Source organism: Ostrea edulis, chromosome 1, assembly GCF_947568905.1.
Source record: "Ostrea edulis chromosome 1, xbOstEdul1.1, whole genome shotgun sequence".
NCBI lineage: Eukaryota > Metazoa > Mollusca > Bivalvia > Ostreida > Ostreidae > Ostrea > Ostrea edulis.
The window spans coordinates 93,400,277-93,420,910 of NC_079164.1; the positions used below are offsets into that span (position 1 = coordinate 93,400,277).

A 20,634-nucleotide genomic window follows, 5' to 3' on the forward strand; every position below is an offset into this window, starting at 1 on the left:
AGAAAAATAAGTAGAGAGCAATATACAAATAGAGCTATAACATTTTTATTGTAAAGAGGATCATAACTTGTCATATATGGTTCCAAACAACCTTTCACATAATTGTATATTACACATCAATTTCAAGTTCAGCAATCATTATTAACATGCAACAACATTACTTCAACAGAGCTACATTGGCCAATTACCTTAAAACAGTGCACAATATTTGCACACAGGGTCATACCTTTGCTTAAGCTGCAAAAATATTACCCATCAAATTTCTTATTTTATTTCATTAAGTGGTCAGTCTATTAGTAAGTAAAATATATGAAAAAAATTATACACCATAATGGGGTTCAATATGGAACTAGCAAAAAATTCCTAACCCCACCCCCTTTTAACAAAGCACACATTTTCGTAAGAAAAAGGGTTATTAAAAGATGTTGTAAACAATCCATCAAAAACAGCTTGCTGAAATTCGAAGGTTCTTTGTAATACCTTTTTTAAATTAAAAATATAATACAGAAAGTATGTATTTCAAATTTTAGCTTATATTTTGTTGTAGTTCTCGTTGTTGACCTTTGTGCACTTACACTCAGAATATAGATTTATCATACGTCATCATATTTGATGATTAATATCAAGAGTTTTCCCAAATAAAAATCCCCACAAAAAATTGAAATACAATTTATATTTGTTAAAACGAATGTCTCCATTACATCCCAACCCCTTTAATATACTGCATGGTATGGAGGAGAAAGAATGAGCAGGAACATAGACGTCATGAATTGCACTCGGTGCATTGAGAAGAAAGATTCAGCCAGCAGAGATAAACTACTGACCTTTTTATAACTTAGAATGTTTAATCATTCCCAAATTACCTCTTTGAAAATTGAACATGACAATAAGAAGGTTTCTATAAGCTATTTCAGGGGCGGATCAGGAATTGAAGTTGGGAGGGGGGGGTGCAACTGTATGAGGCAGGGGTCTGGGGGCCGCCTTGAAGGGGGGGGGGGGGGGGATTCCCCAGAAACTCCTGGATTTTACAGATTTTTTAGGGCTTAAAATATGTCTCCTATGTAGTCATTTTGATTATTTTCTGTCATTTTTAATAAGGTGAAATTAATAAAATAACGCAAATTTTAAGGGTTTTTTGGAAAAAGTAGCAGTTCTCCCACTAAAAGTAATTCAATAAATCAAAAGATTTTGTCAGACATTTATTTCTCTGAGAGTGGAGGAAATTATAGTTTCTTTTATCGTATATATTTCTCTAAACATGAGACCACAATTTACTTTAAACTTGAAAATTTTAGGAGGGCTCGCGCCGGTTGCCCCCCCCCCCCCTTTATATCCGCCAATGCATTTATGTATGTGCTCTTGCGATTGACCTTTTGCACTCACAATGATTGCATTAATATTTAGTTATTTATCATACATTTTTTTTTATAATAACCAGACACGATTACCTATTATAAGAAATTGATATGATTATACAGCATAGTGCACCAAATATGTTTAAATAACAACTTTATATTTAATATCAATGGAAAGATTTCCACCCAATCGAATTTTTTACTCATATGGAGACGTTACCAAGACCGGTGAACGGCTTTAAATTTAGGCCTTTGCTCGGCGTTTACGGCCATTGAGCAGTGAGGGTTCTTTAGCGTGCCACATCTACTGTGACACTGGGCATCCGTTTTGAAGGTCATCTCCGAGGACCAGTGACATTCACACCTGATGCTGAGCGTTTGGCAACGGAACTGTCACTACCTGTTTCAACTCAGGTCTGTCGCGGCCGGGATTCGAACCCTGGCCTTCCGCATGCGGGGCGAACGCTCTAACCTCTAGATCACCACCGCGGCTCGACCCATTGATCTCAAGGCTCATATCAGCTATCTTGCTCTCACAAATATATATGTCTCTTCATAAGTTTATGAGTCCTACTTGTAGTCTCACACTGAAACAAAAACTCGCTTGGATAACTTAGAATGCATGCATATTGCATTCACAGTATATATGCACTGAGTGTGTGTAACGGGGGTGGGGTGGGGGGTGGGGGGTTAGAAAATGAGAAATTCAAACACATTGATTAAAGTTATAAAATTGGTATTTTATTTTCATTTAGAAATGTTTACCGATTTTGATATATCAAAAACTTAGAATAATCAACAATGACACTTCCTCTATATTTATACAATATTATTGTCTTTAAAAAAGACATATAATACATGAGTACATGTACTTGTTTTCCATTAAATTCACACTTTAGTATGTTGCACAATATATCCATTGCTCTGGGCTCACAAATACATTATTGATTCTATCCAAGTCCCACATTTTGCAGAAGTTCTTGAATTTTCTCTGTAACCTGTAAAGTTGTGGGGTCCAGGGGATATGACATCATCAATGTAAATGAAGTACCTGTTATAAAAAATATATTCTGTATATTCAAATATTGAAAAAAAGATGAATATCTAATATACTAAAAATTGTCTTTATAAATGTCTGGTGTTAAAATGAAAAATTCTATCTTACTAAGATAGAAAATATTGTACCTTTCTTGCTGATTTTCATGGCAAATTGCTGTTGAAGTTGTTGGCTGGAAGCCCATTTCAACTTGCACTGGTCCTTAGGATGATGCTTAGAAAAAAATCATCATAATTAATATTTGCACAATCAGTATTAATCATTAATTATACTGTGTCAGACATGCATGTTTAGTGAACTTTAAAATGCTGATATATTGAAAATTACACACATAACATGTATTTTATTATGTTAATTTTTAAAATCTTGTCTGAAATCAGTATTACATATGTAACACTACATGTATGTTAAATGTGTGCAGTGCAGCAATGTGAACTCTTGCAGTAGTAGTACATCTGCATGATTGTTATTTATTTCATATTGTTATAGTTACCTTCTATTTAAACTGTACATACCCTCCCACCCCGGGTCCTTAATGAGGTGAATAAACATCATAATTATCATATTACAATATGAGATGACAGATATGTTTTCATAAACTGCCAGTTCATTCTAATAATATCAAAACAAGGCAACTCTAGATTTATCAGACCTGTCTCCTTTACAGAGTGTGCGTCAAGAGGAGGACATACATATCTTATTTTCATACAATACATTTATTTGCCTATGAGGGGGGGGGGGGGGGGGGGGGGGGGCTTGTGATTTTACAAATATTTTATATAAAGTTTTGTAGACCTACATGTGCTTGCATGAAACATGAAACCCCAGATTTGAAATATCTCTTAGGTCAATGAAATTTCAAGATACTATAAGTACTATCATTTATACCAAATAGAATTTTAGTGCACCCCCCCCCCCCTCAAACTTGTGAGAGCCCTATTTTTTTTCAAATCTGGCATATACATGACATCCATTTACAATTACATGCACATGTAGGAGTTATATTTTGGGCACATATGGAATACATAAATGCACAAAAAATGAAACAGCTCCAAATTGTGCGTTTATAGATGTTATTATAAAATCGCGTTGTGAAATAGCAGAGGAAAAGTGGGTTAAATACAAATTCAATTTGCCATTTTTTTCACTTACCAAACGAAATTATGATTTCGTTGTCCACGTTGAATGCATCCATCGAATTCCTCTTCTCAGAAGAAACTTTGTTTAAACTCTCAATGACTACATAAACAGTATTGAAACTCGCAGCACTCGGACATCACGATCACGCTACATCAACAACTTTGTTTACGTAGCGCAGCTATGCATAGTGGTGAATTTCGTGAGGTAAAAAGTGCCATTCTGCACGGACGAAACATTTAGTCCACTATTATTACATTGACGTATTCCTAATCTAAATTATGGCCAAATTTCTATATCTTTCGTCGAGACGACCCTCTCAATCATCGATTCAGTCACAGCAACAACTTGTACTTTCGGAACCCCTTTTTGTTTTTCAACTACTCTATGGCGATGTACGGAATTCCGAAAAATAATTTCACGTGAAAATACACGATTTTTACTGATCACGTGGTTGCTATCGGTCTCTACCTTAAGACGTTTTTGAAAATTTCAAGAGATGTTGCCTTTTTTATGGCATCTGGAAGGTCATTCATATGTATACAATTTCTTTGTTATGGTAATCAAAGGAAGATCGCACAAGTTTTGATATCAAACATGTCGTACTTGATTAAAACTATGCCATTATTTAGCGATATACCTGGATTTTCCGGGATGCCTAACGTTGTAATACAACTTCATGATGATCTTTTACAAATTCCCTATTGTAGAATTAGGATTGAATCATTATTCAACCTAAAATTAATTAGAATTTGAATGTAAAATTCAACATAGGTTGTGTTGAAGAGTTTGATGGAAAACGAAGGTAATGAAATCAGTACAGTAACTACATGTATATTTACATGTTGATGATAATTAATACATAATAATTACATGTAGGTATGAGGAATATTAAGGTGGGTTGATCGTCATGTGACTTATCAATATTAATGGTTAAAAGTGGAAAAACTATATTAATTTCCACTCAATATAGTTTAATCTAATCAATAACCAAAGAAAATGTGTATGTTACCACCATTTTAAAGATGTCAGACATACAAAAACAGAAGTATACATCAACATAAAAAAAAATCACACATTTTCGTTAAACAGAATGATGAAAATTAATAAAAACTTGTTGAAATGACAAATTTTAAATGTCAATCGTTTAAAAAATCTGATAATTGATAGATATATAAAAATTGTGAATATTAGGGAAATCATTGTCATAGACATGCAGTAGAGGAAATTCCAGCATAGGAGTTATTGCCCTTGACAACATTTTAAAAATTATAAATAATTGATTATCTATGGAAAATAAAAACTTTTTCAGTATCAAAAGTTCACCAAGTTTTTTATTTTATTCAGTGAATAAAATTCCTCTGAAAGATATATTTCAATCATGCGCAAAATTTAATTAAATAAAGATTTTGCAAAAACCTATGACATCACATGAGGATCGATCAACCTTAAAATCCCGCATTAGACATATTAAAACAAGAGTACGTACCATCTATCCTTCTGTATTTAGTAAACCAGAAGTGATTAATGAATTAGATAGGTTACATGAGGAATATGTTTTGGTTCTTTAAACTTACTGTGAAACTACATATATCAGAAGTGATGTAAATCAAATGTGGATTCTAAAAAATTCTAAAGATCTTTTAGTAAACTTGAAATCGCAAAAAAAAAATTCAAATCAATCACATCAAAAACTATGACTTTTCAACACTTTACACGACCATTCCTCATGATGAATTAAAGAGTATACTTTTTGACATCATAGACAGTTTCTTTAAATTACTTTGATAAACACCAGTCTGATTCCACGCACAAGTACTGTGAAGTTGAAATAAAAAATATGCTAGATTTCCTCATTGACTTTATCTTCGTGGTTTTTGGTGATCAGGTCTTCCAACAATCTGTTGGAATTCCCATGGGTACGAATTGTGCTCCTTTGTTAGCTGATCTGTTTCTATATTCATATGAAGCAGAATTTATTTTTAAAAAAACTTCTTCGTGAGAAGAAAAATTCTCTTGCTGTGGCCTTCAATATTTTTGACCTTGACACTTCCTTTGACATTGACCTAACTTTTCCCTATTTGGTGTTTAACTCAGTTTCAAAGCAACAATTGACGATATTTTTAGGTCACCTGAGTCACTCAAGTGACCTATTGCTATTGGTCTTTGTCCGTCGTGCATTGTGCGGCGTCCGTTAATAACTTCTTCCCAGAAACTACTAAGCCAATCTTGACCAAATTTGGCATGTAGCATCTGTAGCTAATGGAGATCGGAAATTGTAAATTTCATGACCCCTCACCCTAAGGGGCCTTAATTTTGGGGTAAAACTGTAAAATTGATGTATTTCTTTAATAATCTACTTCTTTACTCCTGGGCATTTAGCAGAGAAAGTGAGTATATAGTAATGATGAGTAAGGAAGCTTCTACCAAATTTTTAAATGTCATTACCCCACGGGTAGGGGTTCTGACCCCAGGGTGTGGCCAAACTTACTATATAGTGTTTATGTGCAAAACATTTAGATAACATCTTTTTTAGTGCTAACCGTCGTAAAATGGCTGAAATATTGCCAAAACGGCGTGAAACCCCAATCAATCAATCAATCTATAGTGCTATTGAAACTCATTAGATATTTTTAAAAAAGGAGATAGTCCTTTACTAAAATTGTAAGTTTGGTGAACCCAGGAGTAAGGGTTTGGTATCACTATCAGGGCGGGGCCAAAATGATCAGTTATTAATTGTATGAACAATAGAAATTTTTAAAGTTTTCTTGATAAGTACTATTCCAATTCTTTTCAAATTTAGTATGAAACATCTTTGGGACAAGGGGGACATAAATTGTCAATTTCAGGATTCCTACACCTCTGGGGCTTTAAGGGCGGGACAAAAACTGCCGAAAATTGACCAATTTTTAAAAAATCTTCTCCACAAACGCACATGTTTAAGAAAAACTAAATCCATAGTGATATAGAGCAGGAAAGCCTCTGCCAAATTGTAAATGTCATGATCCCCGGGGTAGGGATTCTGAACCCAGGGCAGGGCCAAACTTACAATATAGTGTTTATGTTTAAAACACTTAAATGGCATCTTTAATGTTGTTGATACTATATTGAAACTGAATGGATATTTAGAAAGAGCAGTTAGTCCTTTACCAAAATTGTAAATTTGATGATCCCAGAGATAAGGGTTTGGTATTAGTGTGGGGCCAAAATGATCAGATATTAAATGTATGAACAATTGAAATTTTAAACTTCTTGATAACTATCATTCCAGTTCTTTTCAAATGGTACGAAGCATCTTTGGAATAAAGGGGGCATAAATTGTAAATTTCAAGATTCCTGCACCTCTGGGGCCTTAGGGGCGGGGCAAAAAACTGACCAAAATCGAAATTTGCTGATACTTTATAAAATCTAAATACATAATTAGGAATAGCAGAAAAGGATGTACAAAAAATGGTGAATTTTACAATCCAGTGTTTTGACTCTAGGATGGGTCCAAATTAGTCATATCTATTAATGTTTTAATGTTAATACACCTATCATATTATTAAAAGCCTTTCATCGGTGTATGTACTTTAGAGGGCATTGAAGTTTTAAGAACACATCTTGTTTCATACTGTTACTAAACATTAAAATTTAGCTTAGATATTCAGAACAGGATTTTTTTTTCTAGATTTCATAACCCTTGGGAGTAGTGATACTTTTTCACTAGTACTCAGGTGACCGATAAAGCCTGTGGGCCTCTTGTTATGAAAAATCATACACTGATACATATAAGTGGTAGCTATTTAACGATGGCATTATATTTTACCTTGACCTTTCCTTTGACATTAACCGCACTATTTTTGTAATTTTAAATCAGATTTTAAAAGCACATGTATATTATGCTAATTACAAGCATAATGAAAGTTCATTTTTGTAGCATAGCAACAAAATTGTATTAAATATTGGACCCAGCTTGACAGTTAATTTCGTTTTTCAAAGTTCTCTGTAAAAATTAGAAAGTTTCTACTCTATATCGAGATGAGAAATAAATAGGCGTCTAGCAAACAAAAAACTTAAGATTTTGATGCGCAAATACTGCTCAAAGAATCTGGATTCTTTTTGGATACTGTTGCTCTGTACAAATATTGTTTCCATTATTTTACAATGCATTGTATATTAGATTTAAAGATATCTATTACATGTAGTAATTAGTATGGGATTTACACGACTGCAAAATTAAAAATCAAGGAAACTTTACAAAATTCCTATTGTATTTTCCCCATTCGTCACGTATTATTCATCATGAAAATTGGTTTGCAATATCAATTCTTATAAATGCAACCTTTAGAATAAGTGTATCTGGATCACAGTATAAAATATATTATAAGCGGGTGTGTTCTAATGAATTACGAAACTCAAGCAATAAAGAGGCAGTAAAATTTGTTTTTATTCGCCTTGACTGTGCAATGTAGTAATAATGTCACCATAAAAGATGGCTCTCAGTACTTTCAGTACTTCGAGATGAAATCGGAGCATAATAGGAGTGAGAGGTTTGATTTTAATCGTAAGAAACAGCAATATAGGACCTTTTTATATCTTGTAAAAGCTAGGGGATATTACAAATATCCATAACGATATCTGAGACATATCATAATTTTGATTACAAATTACCCGGAAGTATTCAATCCTTTCCTTATGATTGGATCAGCCGTGGATCTTGTGGTATTCGTGTGTATTGGACTGCGACCTGGAAAAAAGAGTATTAACAGCAACTCTAGCGCGTCTATCAGGAAGTAAATAGCTATCAAAGAGCCCGGTAAAACCCCGAGTAACGATCTGGCTGAATTTTTACATTCTGCTATATTCATACTTTGTTATTCTTCCGCTTTTTAATGGAGGTTTAAGTTATATATCACGAAGGACAATTTTTTGATTGCAGGTAAGCATTGTTATGACCTGAATGATCTGCAACAGCTGTAATTTAAAGGAAAACTTGTTTTCACCGATTTTGTTTAGTCTCGGATCGTAAGGAAGATTTTACAGACGCTGTTTATACAGTGTATTCAATGTTTGGTAAACACAAGAGACGAAATGATTAGAACGTTCTCCAATGCTGAAAGGTTTCATTTAAAATAGATATAATAATCCTGAATTGTATAGCAGATTTAACATCTACAGCGAATTACAAAAGACCGGTTGAGTTTTCAATTGCCTGCTGGATTGATCAACAGACTTTACAATTTGGTCAGCAAAGTATCACATTTGGTCTGAATTTAGGTCACAAAGTTACTCAGGTATGACAAAGAATTGACAACTTTTTTTTCTCAGTGTGAGTGACAACCCCATAAATAAGATAACACTTCAGTTTTACTGATTATTTCAGGAAAAAGAATTTCTCTAATTGTATAAGTTAATAATTTCTTTGTTAAAATATCTCTCCATCTTATTTTTTTCATGGTTATAAGCTGAATAGGTGTTGTAAAATTCCCAAAGGTAGATGTGCACTAACCAACCCTAAAAACTATAAATAGAATAGAAAGTCTTAACTTAAATGGTTAGCTATAATAACAAGAATTCTATTGGTCAGAAACAGTAACAATAGAAGAGTTTTCTGGAAGTTTTCTTTGTGTGATATGAATGGAATGACCTCAAATATAGATTGACAAACAGAGGAATGGTACATGTGCATGTGGACACTTTGTGAGATGTCTAATGAATTTTTTTAAAAAGTGAAATTGATAAGAGTTTAGTAAAGTTCAATTTAATCAATAAAAAAATTGTATTTGAGAGAGAGAGAGAGAGAGAGAGAGAGAGAGAAATACACCCTTTTCTTTACTTAAAGTAATCAAAAGTATTTTTGAAAGAAAAATATAATCAAATTTGATTTTATTCCAAAATTTATTGATTTAAAAACACTTGGAAATAATGTTTCAAATTAGAGAGAGAAAGAGAGTGTGTGTGTACCTTTAATTAATCATGTTAAAGTAATCAAATGTATATCTGAGAGAGAAATATATTCAATTTGATTTAATTGATGTTCACTTTGAAAAAAAGACACTGATCAGACCAAATGTGATTCTTGGCTGACCAAATTGTAAAGTCTATTGATCAATCTAGCAGGCAATTGAAAACTCAACCGGTCTTTTGTAATTCGCTGTAAATAGAATTTGAATATTTCAGATATGGAGTTTTACCAGGAAGTTTTGTATTCTCTGTTCGTGGTTCCATTTACAGCAGGGAATGGAATGCGTACCTCTAATGGTCTCCGTATCCATGACGGAAGCATATCCACCCTGGCTATCGCTATATACCTCATCGGTGTAGCGTTCGTTACAATATACGTCTCGTCTTCTCCTGTTCACGATGATCCTGACAATGCGATTCGTTATTTTCTGATGGCGATAGTTCTAATTGGTATCTGTGCTTTGACAGCTCTCTGGATCAAGTTTCGAAGACAGATACGCGAAAACGAGATAACAGTTAATTACACAACCAACACAAATTCGACAGGATTGAGGTTGAGATTTTTATGGCTGTTTTGCATTGGGTTAATAGTCCGTGCTGCGCTGAGTATGGCTCGGCGATTTCACAACATTGCTGTTTCCTACCATTTGGCAAGGTCCTATGTGAGTATTATTTGGAACGTTTTGCTCTTCTTCTTTTCGTGTCTGCAGACTGCATTCATAAGTTATTTCCGAAACACAGAAATCGTTGGGTCACTCGGTGTCCATTATGGGATGATTTTTATTGTAGTAGCAAATCTGTCTGTTTGGTTTGACTCAATTGTGACGCAAGAAAGACACTTTTTCCACCTTGACAATGAAACGATGGTTGTCGATAAATTTGGTGTGGAAACATTCAACTGCATCAATGAATCTTCAATCGTCTGCTTCGCAGAGAACGCCTTTCCATATGTTTTGCCTTTAGTTGCCGAGTTCTGTTTAGTTTCCATCGGATTTCTTTTCCAAATTTGGTCGACAGCGAGAAGATCCATGGTGAGAAACTTTCTTATGACTCCCAATAATCCCCAGGACGAAACAACATCTCTCTTGAATAGTGAATACGTGGAAATAGACCAACGAATACCGGCCCAATATGGAGCGCGGAGAAAATCGGCACTGCTGTATCTCAGCGCCGCAGTTGGGGCCGTTTTTGTAATTGTTCTCATTATCATCGAACTGGCACTATTGACCGAGAAAAAAGAACACGAACTCCATAGCCTGTATATGTCTCTCGAGGTATATCGTTTGTTGTACTTCATCATCATGGTGTGCCTCGTTTTTCTCGGCTTCGGACTTTTGTATGGCCAGTGCGTTCCTATCAGTAACACACGTGCAATTTCCGGTAGTGAATACATATTGCTTTTTAGTACTCTGGGGATGGTGATGTACCTTCTGTTTGGAGTGGTGGCAGGTATACATTTCCATTCACATGGATCATTGAACATCGCAGAAAACATTGTAGATCTAATTCTCGTCTATTTCCAAACGGTTCTCATGTTGCAATGTTACCGGTATCAACGGTACCGCAAACTGGAATGCCTGTCTATCAAGAACGTGTTAATGCTCCTAGCTGTCATGAATCTTGGCCTTTGGTTCAATGATAGCTTTTTGCAAAACAGAGTGCCTTACATTAACAAGTTCAATTATCAAATGTTTCATCAGAAGATTTGGGATTTTGTTAACGGCACTCTCTTTCCCATAACGGTTTTCTTCAGGTTCCAAAGTTCAATGATATTATACGAGCTGCATCATCTCTTCCGTATTCACAACTAGCCTGTAGATGTTAGAGCATTGGATTAATATCACTGCAAAATCGAGGACTTCCGACAAATCGAATACTTAGGAAAGCTAACTTGTGTTTATGAACATTTTGATTTCATATATGCCCTAATTCGTCATTGCACTATCTGCCGAAAAAATTCTTCTGAATAACATTGGAAGTACGCAATCTAGTGGCCCTGAAGAAGTTCAATCACTTGGGATACTAACATGGCAACCTTTGCCTTTAATTGTTTAGGACACCGTTAACAAAATGTTTTGATTGGCTGAGACACCGTTAACAAAATGTTTTGATTGGCTGAGACACCGTTAACAAAATGTTTTGATTGGCTGAGACACCGTTAACAACATGTTTTGATTGGCTGAGACACCGTTAACAAAATGTTTTGATTGGCTGAGACACCGTTAAAGAGACACTACAGCTCATTTTCCACATTTTAATGAAGTGTTTTTTAAACCATATATTAATAAAATGATAAAATTCACATCGATACTGACAATTTTGAACAATTGGGATGCATCAATTTACTCTCAACTGCTCTTTGAAGATCGTCCGGAATTCAAAGGTTTCTTCATGCTGACTCGGACTTTTGAATGCTTATTTACATCTCGTGGTTTTGAATGACAGCAAAGGTGTTGTGTCGGAAATTATCTAAATTCCCCTTCAAGGGGGTCCACACTCACCTTTCAAGTACATAAGATTTTTCCCTGCTCCTTATAATAACTAATTATAAATCATTATTTCAACAGAAACCCTTCCATGTTCCCATTGACCGATGTTTTTACAACTAACACGTGTCGTGTTCAGATAAAAATAGCACTTACTTTCAAACGTAGTGTCTTCGCAGCTAGTCTCAATGGCAGATTTAGGGGGCCAGTATCCCCCCTCCCTTTTTACGCTACAGATTGTGAATGAAAATCCAAATTTTGCACCCGAATGGCCGATTACTTTCGCTAATCTTTGACTTTCACACCCCTCTTCGGAAATCCTAGATCCGCCACTGAGTTACATGCGTTTCTCCGAGCTCTCTGTTTTCCAACGGTCATAGTGATCCCAAGGTAAATTTTATTTCACGCATGAGTTTTACCTCATTCTATTTTTACCTCTTTTCTCACAGAATCTGTCAAAATTCTAGATCTATCAACTACACTTTATCTCACTGGACGACATGCTGCACTGTTTACTGTCTATGCGCATGCGTCTGAAGACTAAAAGGAGCAGACTCGATATTTTTTGTATAGGCCATCAAAAAGTATTAATTTTTACGTTAAAACGATAATTTTTAACTTTAGATAAGTGATATTTTCGTAAAGTTCATACTTTCAACAATGCAACAAAAATTGAGAAAGCGCTGGAAAAATTGTCATTTCATGATTTTTGCGCAAAATGAGCTGTAGTGTCTCTTTAACAAAATGTGTCACAAACCTTGGCGCATGAGTATTAAAAAGGGGAAATTAAAGATAAGAAACAAGTGTTCGATGTCGTATATCCTAGTTTAGCATTGTGTACACACAGGTCACGTGCTACCCACATCATGACGCGACCTCTAATTATAGAATGCCTAGTTTAAAACAGTTTTGTTACACAATCCTTTGTCTGCTTAGGCTTTTATATAGAAGAAAGTCCACTTATAGTGAAAAGGTTACCTGTAGGTGTCCAATAAGTTGACAATTGCTGTCCATTATTTTTAAGAAAGGACAGATACTGTCCGTTCTTAAAAATAATGGACAGTAATTGTCAACTTATTGGACAGGGCCAGGTTAACCCAATAATTCATTAGACATCTACAGGTAGGCTGAAAATAAGAGAAAGACAATACATTTGTCAAAGGGATACAAATTTAATTTTAAATTCCCTACAAGTAAGAATCAACACAGATATCGGAAAAATCACTGAAACACTTAAAACGATATTTCTCCGTAGTAGAATTCTTTGCTCCAACTAAAAGATTCACAATTTTTTAAATTCCATGCTGTATTTGAATTTCGCTGGATCCAGAGGTACGGTACATTCACAGCGCTTTTTTATGTTTTCTTTATTGACATATCCTATTTCTTATTTTCACTTTCATGCATAATTTCATTTCATTTCACGAGATGGGCGTATTAGGTTCTTTTGGCTGGCGTAAATTATTTCTTCATCCATATATTCGAAAACACAATGCTATTCAGATCAAAATTTGGCTCCATAGCCTTCTTACCCTCCATATCCAGAATATAACACTCATCAAGATGATATTCGCAGTACTTTCATTAACATCCTTAAATTTTGATTGTTATATGAAAATGCGCTCCCCATCAGAGGACATATTGATATGGCTCAGTACTACAGCGTGAGTGAATATAAAACCTGCAGTACAAGATTACTTATCTGACACTGTCCAACAAGTGAACAAGAGAATTATATTTCCCCGCGTTTCGTTAGTAATAGCGGGAAAATGTTGTATTGACGGTACGTACAGGTAGAATGGAATGATCCATTATTAGCCAATAGAATGCGAGTTAGAAAAACAGGTTTTCGAGCTGCAATTCAGGTATTCACTTCTAGCCGCCGTTCGTCACGAGATAAACGAAACTTAATGGATATTTAAATCTATGTTTTCATCCATGCCATGCAAAGGTTAAAAATTTACAAATAAGTTGTGAGGTCCGTTCACAACCCCATGCATCCAGCGGCACTTTTGCGATTTTCATCGTTTTATTTCTAGTTTTTTCCTGGCCGGCCCTGATGCTATATAGAGGAGATTTGAGGTATATTTAAAAGTATTGATATTTATGTATTGCTCATATTCTGTATATGGAGTTGGAAGGTTATCTTAATTTTTGTATTTGGGAAAACGCCTTGTTTTTCTGCGAATTGTGTATTTAGAATACAATAAATTACGGGTGTCCAGCAATCACGGCTGGCTGTCAGGCAATGTATGTTAGTGTTATGTTTTTGGTGTTAAAATGTAGTATAGTTAATACACAGACTTCTACGCAAGACTGGTTATATTGTCAGACAATTCAAAAATTGAAAAACTTTAACCATGGTCATAACTTTTTAACGGTTAGCACTAGGACACTCATATTTCACGTGTGTTCCGTGTGATAATACCTTTCTTTGGGTACCAAAGTGTTTGATCTCATGACCTTAACTTTCGGGTTTTACCTTATATATTTTGCAAATTAATTTACTCTTGGTCATTATCAACTTTACTGCCATACGGGGGCATCAGTGTTTCACAAATACATCTTGTTTTAAAAGAAAATCCTTTTTGAAAATCCTCACAACTTTCAAGACGAATTCAGTTTTGCTGTATATTTGGATTTTATGATCAATTGTACTACTAAGTTTCAGCAAATACACTCGCTTTTTGTATGTTTGAGGGGCGTGACTTAGATGACTAACGGATAATGGTATCTACAGTATACCTTAATAGGACCATAAAAAACACAGCAGCTGAAATTTTATATCTTCTAGGTTTACCTAGATGCTTTTGACAATATAAGGATATTTGCATTAGAATGGTTGACCATTAGAAATACTTTAGTTAAGAATAGTAAACAATAAAAATGGCAAAATAAAAGTTTCAGCTCAATCGTGTACAAATACTAACTGCCCAACCAAAACCACGATAACATATATTAAATATATCTTATGTTGTCAGAACTCTGTAGCTTCAAGGTGCTTTGCCACTTGGCCTCACATCAGGACTTTGCTTTGCATCCACGAGGGCTTTTTAAAAACAGTGCGAGACCTGTAATCTTTTACGCCCCCCGCCCCCCCCCCCCCCCCCCCCGTTCTAAAATTTCTGGATCCGCCACTGGTTTTACACAGAGGTATTGATTATAAATGTATGAAAAGGGATGAAAATACCCACTGGTACAATATATGTTCAACATTTTATTATCGTCTCAACTTTGGCCAAGGAACCACATGCTATTATATTGCTTGGGTTCAAATTTACCATATAAGAGTAATAAATTGGAACCCAAGCGATATATAATTGCCTGTGTGCAAGGATATTATTTGAGGATACTTCCTCACAAGTTATGATAGGTTTGTTTACATTTCATCATAGCTGTAATCTTATATCGTGCAGCCATACACGGTAGGAAGAACAGCACTAAGGAAGAAACTTGTTACTTCTGGATTATAAAGTAGTAAAGTAAAGTAATTTATTTCCAATTGTGGGCCCAGATGGCATACAAAGAATACAAGTTCATATACATAAATCATAAAAGAGTGATTATCCAAAAGATAGATGAAAAAATAAAATTTACAAGTTCATGATAAATCAACTTTTCTTAGTAATGAACAGCTATATACGTAACTGGCAAATTTTTCAATAATATTGTTACATTCGTTGCTCATAAGCCAGATAAATTTTTGTCTATTACACAGGTTTATAAAATTCTTGCAAAATGTTCATGGACTCTATGAATGGTTTTCTTAAGTGTTGGTATGCTATACAGTCAAATACAAAATGGAATTCATCTTCTACACAGTCAGACTTGCAGACAGTACATATTCTCTCATTTACATGTGTTTGTGTGTAACGTCCAGTTTCAATAGCCAAAGAATGAGAACTGATTCTGAAATTTGTGAAACATTGCAAAACATGAGGATTATATGGAATCCGGATAGGGCCACGTAGTTCACTATCGCACCATCGAGGTTTGAGGCGATGGCGATGATGCGATAACGATGAATCGATACTGCGATAACGCGATGATACGATGGCGATGATGCGATAACGCTATATCGTCATCGCGACAGCGGCATTGCGTTATCGCATTATTGCCATCGCAGTATCGCTCCATCGCATTATCGCACCATCGTTATCGCATTATCGCGCCATTGTATCATCGTCATCGCGCTATCGCGTCACCGCACCATCGACCCAAACCTCGATGGTGCGATGGTACGACAGTGAACTACGTGACCCTATCCGGATTCCATATGGATCTGTATTTATTGTTCCCCAGATTTCACACGCATAAAGCAGTACAGGTTTTACAGTATGATCATATAAGTGCATCAGGGTATGTATTTTAGGTTTAATATTTCCAAAACATTTGACTAATTTAATATATGCTTTTAAAGCTCTTTTGTAGAGACCAAACTGACAATTTGTGAATGAGCCTGATGAGGAGAAGAAAATTCCTAGATATGTATATGATGACACTTGTTCAATAATTTGATTTTTATAGAAACAGTTTTCAGCTGGTTTTTTACCACTTTTGCAAAATATAATAATTTTTGTCTTCTTGAGATTGACAGACAGGCAATATTTTTCACAGTAGCTTTCAAGCTTATTCATACATTGCTGAAGTCCTCTTTCAGATTTAGAAATTAATACTAAATCATCAGCATACAACAGACAATTTAGGGAAATGTCACCTAATTTAACCGGATCATCATTATCATTAAATAAAGATGGTAGACCATTCATTAGTATTTTAAAGAGATTTGGGCTTGAGTTATCTCCTTGTCTAACACCCACTTTAGATTCAAATGATCTGGTAAGTTTGTTTTGAAGTTTTACTGACATTGAGTTTGCTGTGTAAATATTCTTAATGACCTTATAAAAAGGTCCCATTATGTCTAGCTGGTGCAACCTGTGTAATAAGGCAGAGTGTAAAACAGTGTCAAAGGCTTTAGAAAAATCAATGAAGCAAACATACAGTTTGGATTTATTATTTGTATATTTTTGAATTAGGGTTCTAAGTACAAACATGTGATCACTAGTTCTGGCTTTTGGTTGAAAGCCAATTTGAACCTTATTAATAATATTGTTGGAGATGATTCCAAATATTCTCTTTTGTGAGGTAAGTTACAATCAAATCAATATATTCTGTGTCACTTTTGTGAGGTAAGTTACAATCAAATCAATATATTCTGTGTCACTTTTGTGAGGTAAGTTACAATCAAATCAATATATTCTGTGTCACTTTTGTGAGGTAAGTTACAATCAAATCAATATATTCTGTGTCACTTTTGTGAGGTAAGTTACAATCAAATCAATATATTCTGTGTCACTTTTGTGAGGTAAGTTACAATCAAATCAATATATTCTGTGTCTCTTTTGTGAGGTAAGTTACAATCAAATCAATATATTCTGTGTCTCTTTTGTGAGGTAAGTTACAATCAAATCAATATATTCTGTGTCTCTTTTGTGAGGTAAGTTACAATCAAATCAATATATTCTGTGTCACTTTTGTGAGGTAAGTTACAATCAAATCAATATATTCTGTGTCACTTTTGTGAGGTAAGTTACAATCAAATCAATATATTCTGTGTCTCTTTTGTGAGGTAAGTTACAATCAAATCAATATATTCTGTGTCTCTTTTGTGAGGTAAGTTACAATCAAATCAATATATTCTGTGTCACTTTTGTGAGGTAAGTTACAATCAAATCAATATATTCGGAAGCAGAGGATGCAAATTCGGATTTTTCGTTTGAAAAGATTTGGGATATCGGATTCCAGTTGCCAAGTATGCTGTGTGTTCAGTTTGATTTTGCGCGCACAACATTATTTTGTGTTTGTTTTTCTGGTGAAGAAAAACTATATAAATATATATATGATGATATAATTTTTGTCCGATGTTCGTTTAAAACATGTGGAACATTTGCAAATACACTGTACTTCTGTTATAAACCCTGCAGACGGAGTATTAGTACCACTGCTAAATTTCGGGAATTAAGCGCCGTGTTTTTGAAAAAAAGAAATTTATTCCTCTCTTACGCGCTTGGGCCCCATTCTCTACCCAGAGTTCCGTGCGCTACTCGCACGTGAAGCTTGCGTAACACGCCCTCTGGTGAGAGAATGCCTTGGATCCATATTGGGTCAAAAGTTGCACGGCGCGTTACATAAAGCTGAAGACATCTCGATATAAGTGAAAAATTCTCGATTGTTCGTAAAACAACAGTACAAAACCAGATAAACATTTGACTTCTGTTTTGTGTGGTATAGAAACGAACCATAAACCTCTCGTTTAGATTTGTATTGGTTTGTGTTCATAATGATATTGTGAAATACCCTGCATGATTTAAAAAGGGGGGGGGGGGGTCTAGAGAAACACCCACCCACCCCCCGTCATGTTTTTTTTTTTAATAATAAAATAGAAAGTGTGAGGGAATGGAAGCATGACTCTACAGCAAACAAAACATCATTATTTTAAAAAATTCATCCCTCTCCCTATTTCTATTTCCTAGATTTTACTGTACGGATTTCATCCACCTCCTTACCAAGAGGCGGATCCAGCAATTTGGAAGGGGGGGGGGTGTTGCAGAGAGATGATCTAGAAACTGCACTAGAGCATATCCAATGAATTAATAAAAATAAATACATGTATCATTCAGTGGTAATTAATAAGAAACTTGTAGTATTTAACTTATAGATGAAAAAATAATTGCCTACTAAATAGCATTGTAATGTTAAAAAAAACCCTACATAGATGTCCGAGAGAAGGATGGAGGATGGGGATGTGTGCTGCTACAACCCCTGGACACCCCCCCCCCCCCACCCCTGGATCCGCCAGTGTCACCCTACCCGTTCTTTATATTTGTTACAAATAGTCAATGATGCTAACATGTACATTTGTCATTACATGCCTAATACACGAAAATCCTTTATATAAGTTTGTTTGTACTCATAAAGACACATTTTGGAAGAGATGGGAAGATATTTTTGACTAATTTCTTTTTTATTTTTACATGGTTTTTTGTTTTTGTTATGCTTCAATACTGTACAGCAAGTGACCACAGGAGAGAATGGAATGTATGTATGATTGATTGTCCGTTTGTTTATTTGTCTGTGTGATTATATTGTATGTGTCAAAAAACAAATCCATTTTGACAAGAGCCAGCGATGAGGAAATGAGAATGATATAGGCCTAATAACTTTAGTTGATATCAGCTTCACAAATGGCACTTTAAATTGTCACACTTAAAACACGCCAAGCTATTAAAGCTGTATACATAACAGGCAAATTAAATCAGAAATATAACACGGAAATCGGAACAATTTTACATAATCTGTGTATGTATATGTATCACGATAGCCGGCTGTGTTCATTTTTGAAAAGGAAAAAGAAAAACCAACTCGTTATAACGTGTTAATTATTTCGTTATGTATTAATGATTTCTTTATAACGATTATTTAGGATCTTGTTATATAACGAATTAATTCTTATGATATAATTATGACCCATTTCAGTTTGAATCGCAGAAAGTCATAAATCAATTCACTCTGGATATAAAAGAAAATGTTTATTATTTTAGAACCCTTTACTGCTTGAGATCAAAGTTAGTATCGTGGTTGCCACTGACCAGTAGATAACCCATGTTTCAAACCATCATTGCAGACAATCTCAATTTAAAGTTGACCCTTTTTAATATTGCCACACGGGATGGGGCATACTAGCATAATTATGTTTCTGAAACATTTTCAACTTTCAAAATGTTCTACATTCATTATGAGTACGTAAAGTACATGCGCACGTAGTACTTTGCCATATGTTGTAAGTGTTTCATCATTTTGTCTTTAATCCCCTCCATTTATTTTCCCTGCCCCTATTTTATCTACAGTTGACCCCTGATAATCTTCAATGACGAATGCACACGTACAATCCAGGGTGGTATACATAAATGAAGATGGAATGTTCACTGAAGTATTCAGATTTCAGGCACAGAAAGCGGATTACATGTAATTCACCATATCTGAAAATTTTAGATTTTAATTTCCAAATTTTGACTTCTCGTAGTTTTTGGTGTACTTATATTTAACTTAATTGTCTACATGTACTAACTACTTGTAAAAAAGATAATTAATGGGTCACAGTGTTAACATCAAGTCTCAGAATTTTTGATATACTAGCTATGAGCTGTAACCGAGGGGGGCTTTGTTTCTCACTAGATATAGCCAGACATTATCTTCTGGCGTCTGTTCATTCAGTGATTCATTCTTTTATTCCTCCTTGTTGAGAGTACCTTAGAAATACATGCATTACATTAATGATGAATCATATAACATAGATATACTTGTAAGTATGAAGATGTGAGAACAAAGAAGAAAGGAAAAACGTTACATAACATCTTCACTAGCCAAGGGTTTTCGGTTTGTGAGGTGCGGGGTGGACCGAAAACCCTTGGCTAACGAAGATGGTTACATAAGTAAGTATACATGTATGTAAATGAATAAAAGAGAAAGAAAATATGACATACAAGGAACTCGGTGTAGTGCACACTTTTAAAGTTTTCCTCCTGTTCTGATAGTGGATAGATCGGGGATTTACCTATTCTCTTTAGAGAAGTCGAGAGGCTATATATATATA

The 20,634-nt window shown here is 34.8% G+C and overlaps 1 protein-coding gene and 1 long non-coding RNA gene across 4 annotated transcripts; one reads left to right on the top strand and one right to left on the bottom strand.

Moving 5' to 3' along the window:
• Window positions 1-2,074: 2,074 nt before the first annotated feature.
• LOC125673702 (uncharacterized) lies at window positions 2,075-8,147 on the bottom strand. The gene is made up of 3 exons (XR_007369698.2): window positions 3,565-8,147; window positions 2,541-2,625; window positions 2,075-2,406 (listed from the first exon to the last, which is right to left on the bottom strand). It is a non-coding gene; the product is annotated as an uncharacterized LOC125673702 (long non-coding RNA).
• Window positions 8,148-8,225: 78 nt separating this feature from the next.
• Window positions 8,226-14,234, top strand: LOC125673619 (uncharacterized). 3 transcript variants are annotated; one of them, XM_048910266.2, is made up of 2 exons: window positions 8,226-8,347; window positions 9,712-14,234. In XM_048910266.2, exon 2 carries the CDS (start codon window positions 9,714-9,716, stop codon window positions 11,304-11,306), a length of 1,593 nt encoding a protein of 530 aa, XP_048766223.2. In that variant the 5' UTR covers window positions 8,226-8,347; window positions 9,712-9,713; the 3' UTR covers window positions 11,307-14,234. The 3 variants fall into 3 exon arrangements, with proteins under 3 accessions (XP_048766223.2, XP_048766218.2, XP_048766210.2); XM_048910261.2 differs by having other exon boundaries at window positions 8,268-8,470; window positions 9,696-14,234; XM_048910253.2 differs by having other exon boundaries at window positions 8,268-8,470.
• The last annotated feature ends 6,400 nt before the right edge of the window (window positions 14,235-20,634 follow it).

Coding starts and splice junctions, on each gene's coding strand:
- LOC125673619 (XM_048910266.2), top strand. CDS start 9,714: ATGGAGTTTTACCAGGAAGTTTTGTATTCTCTGTTCGTGGTTCCATTT.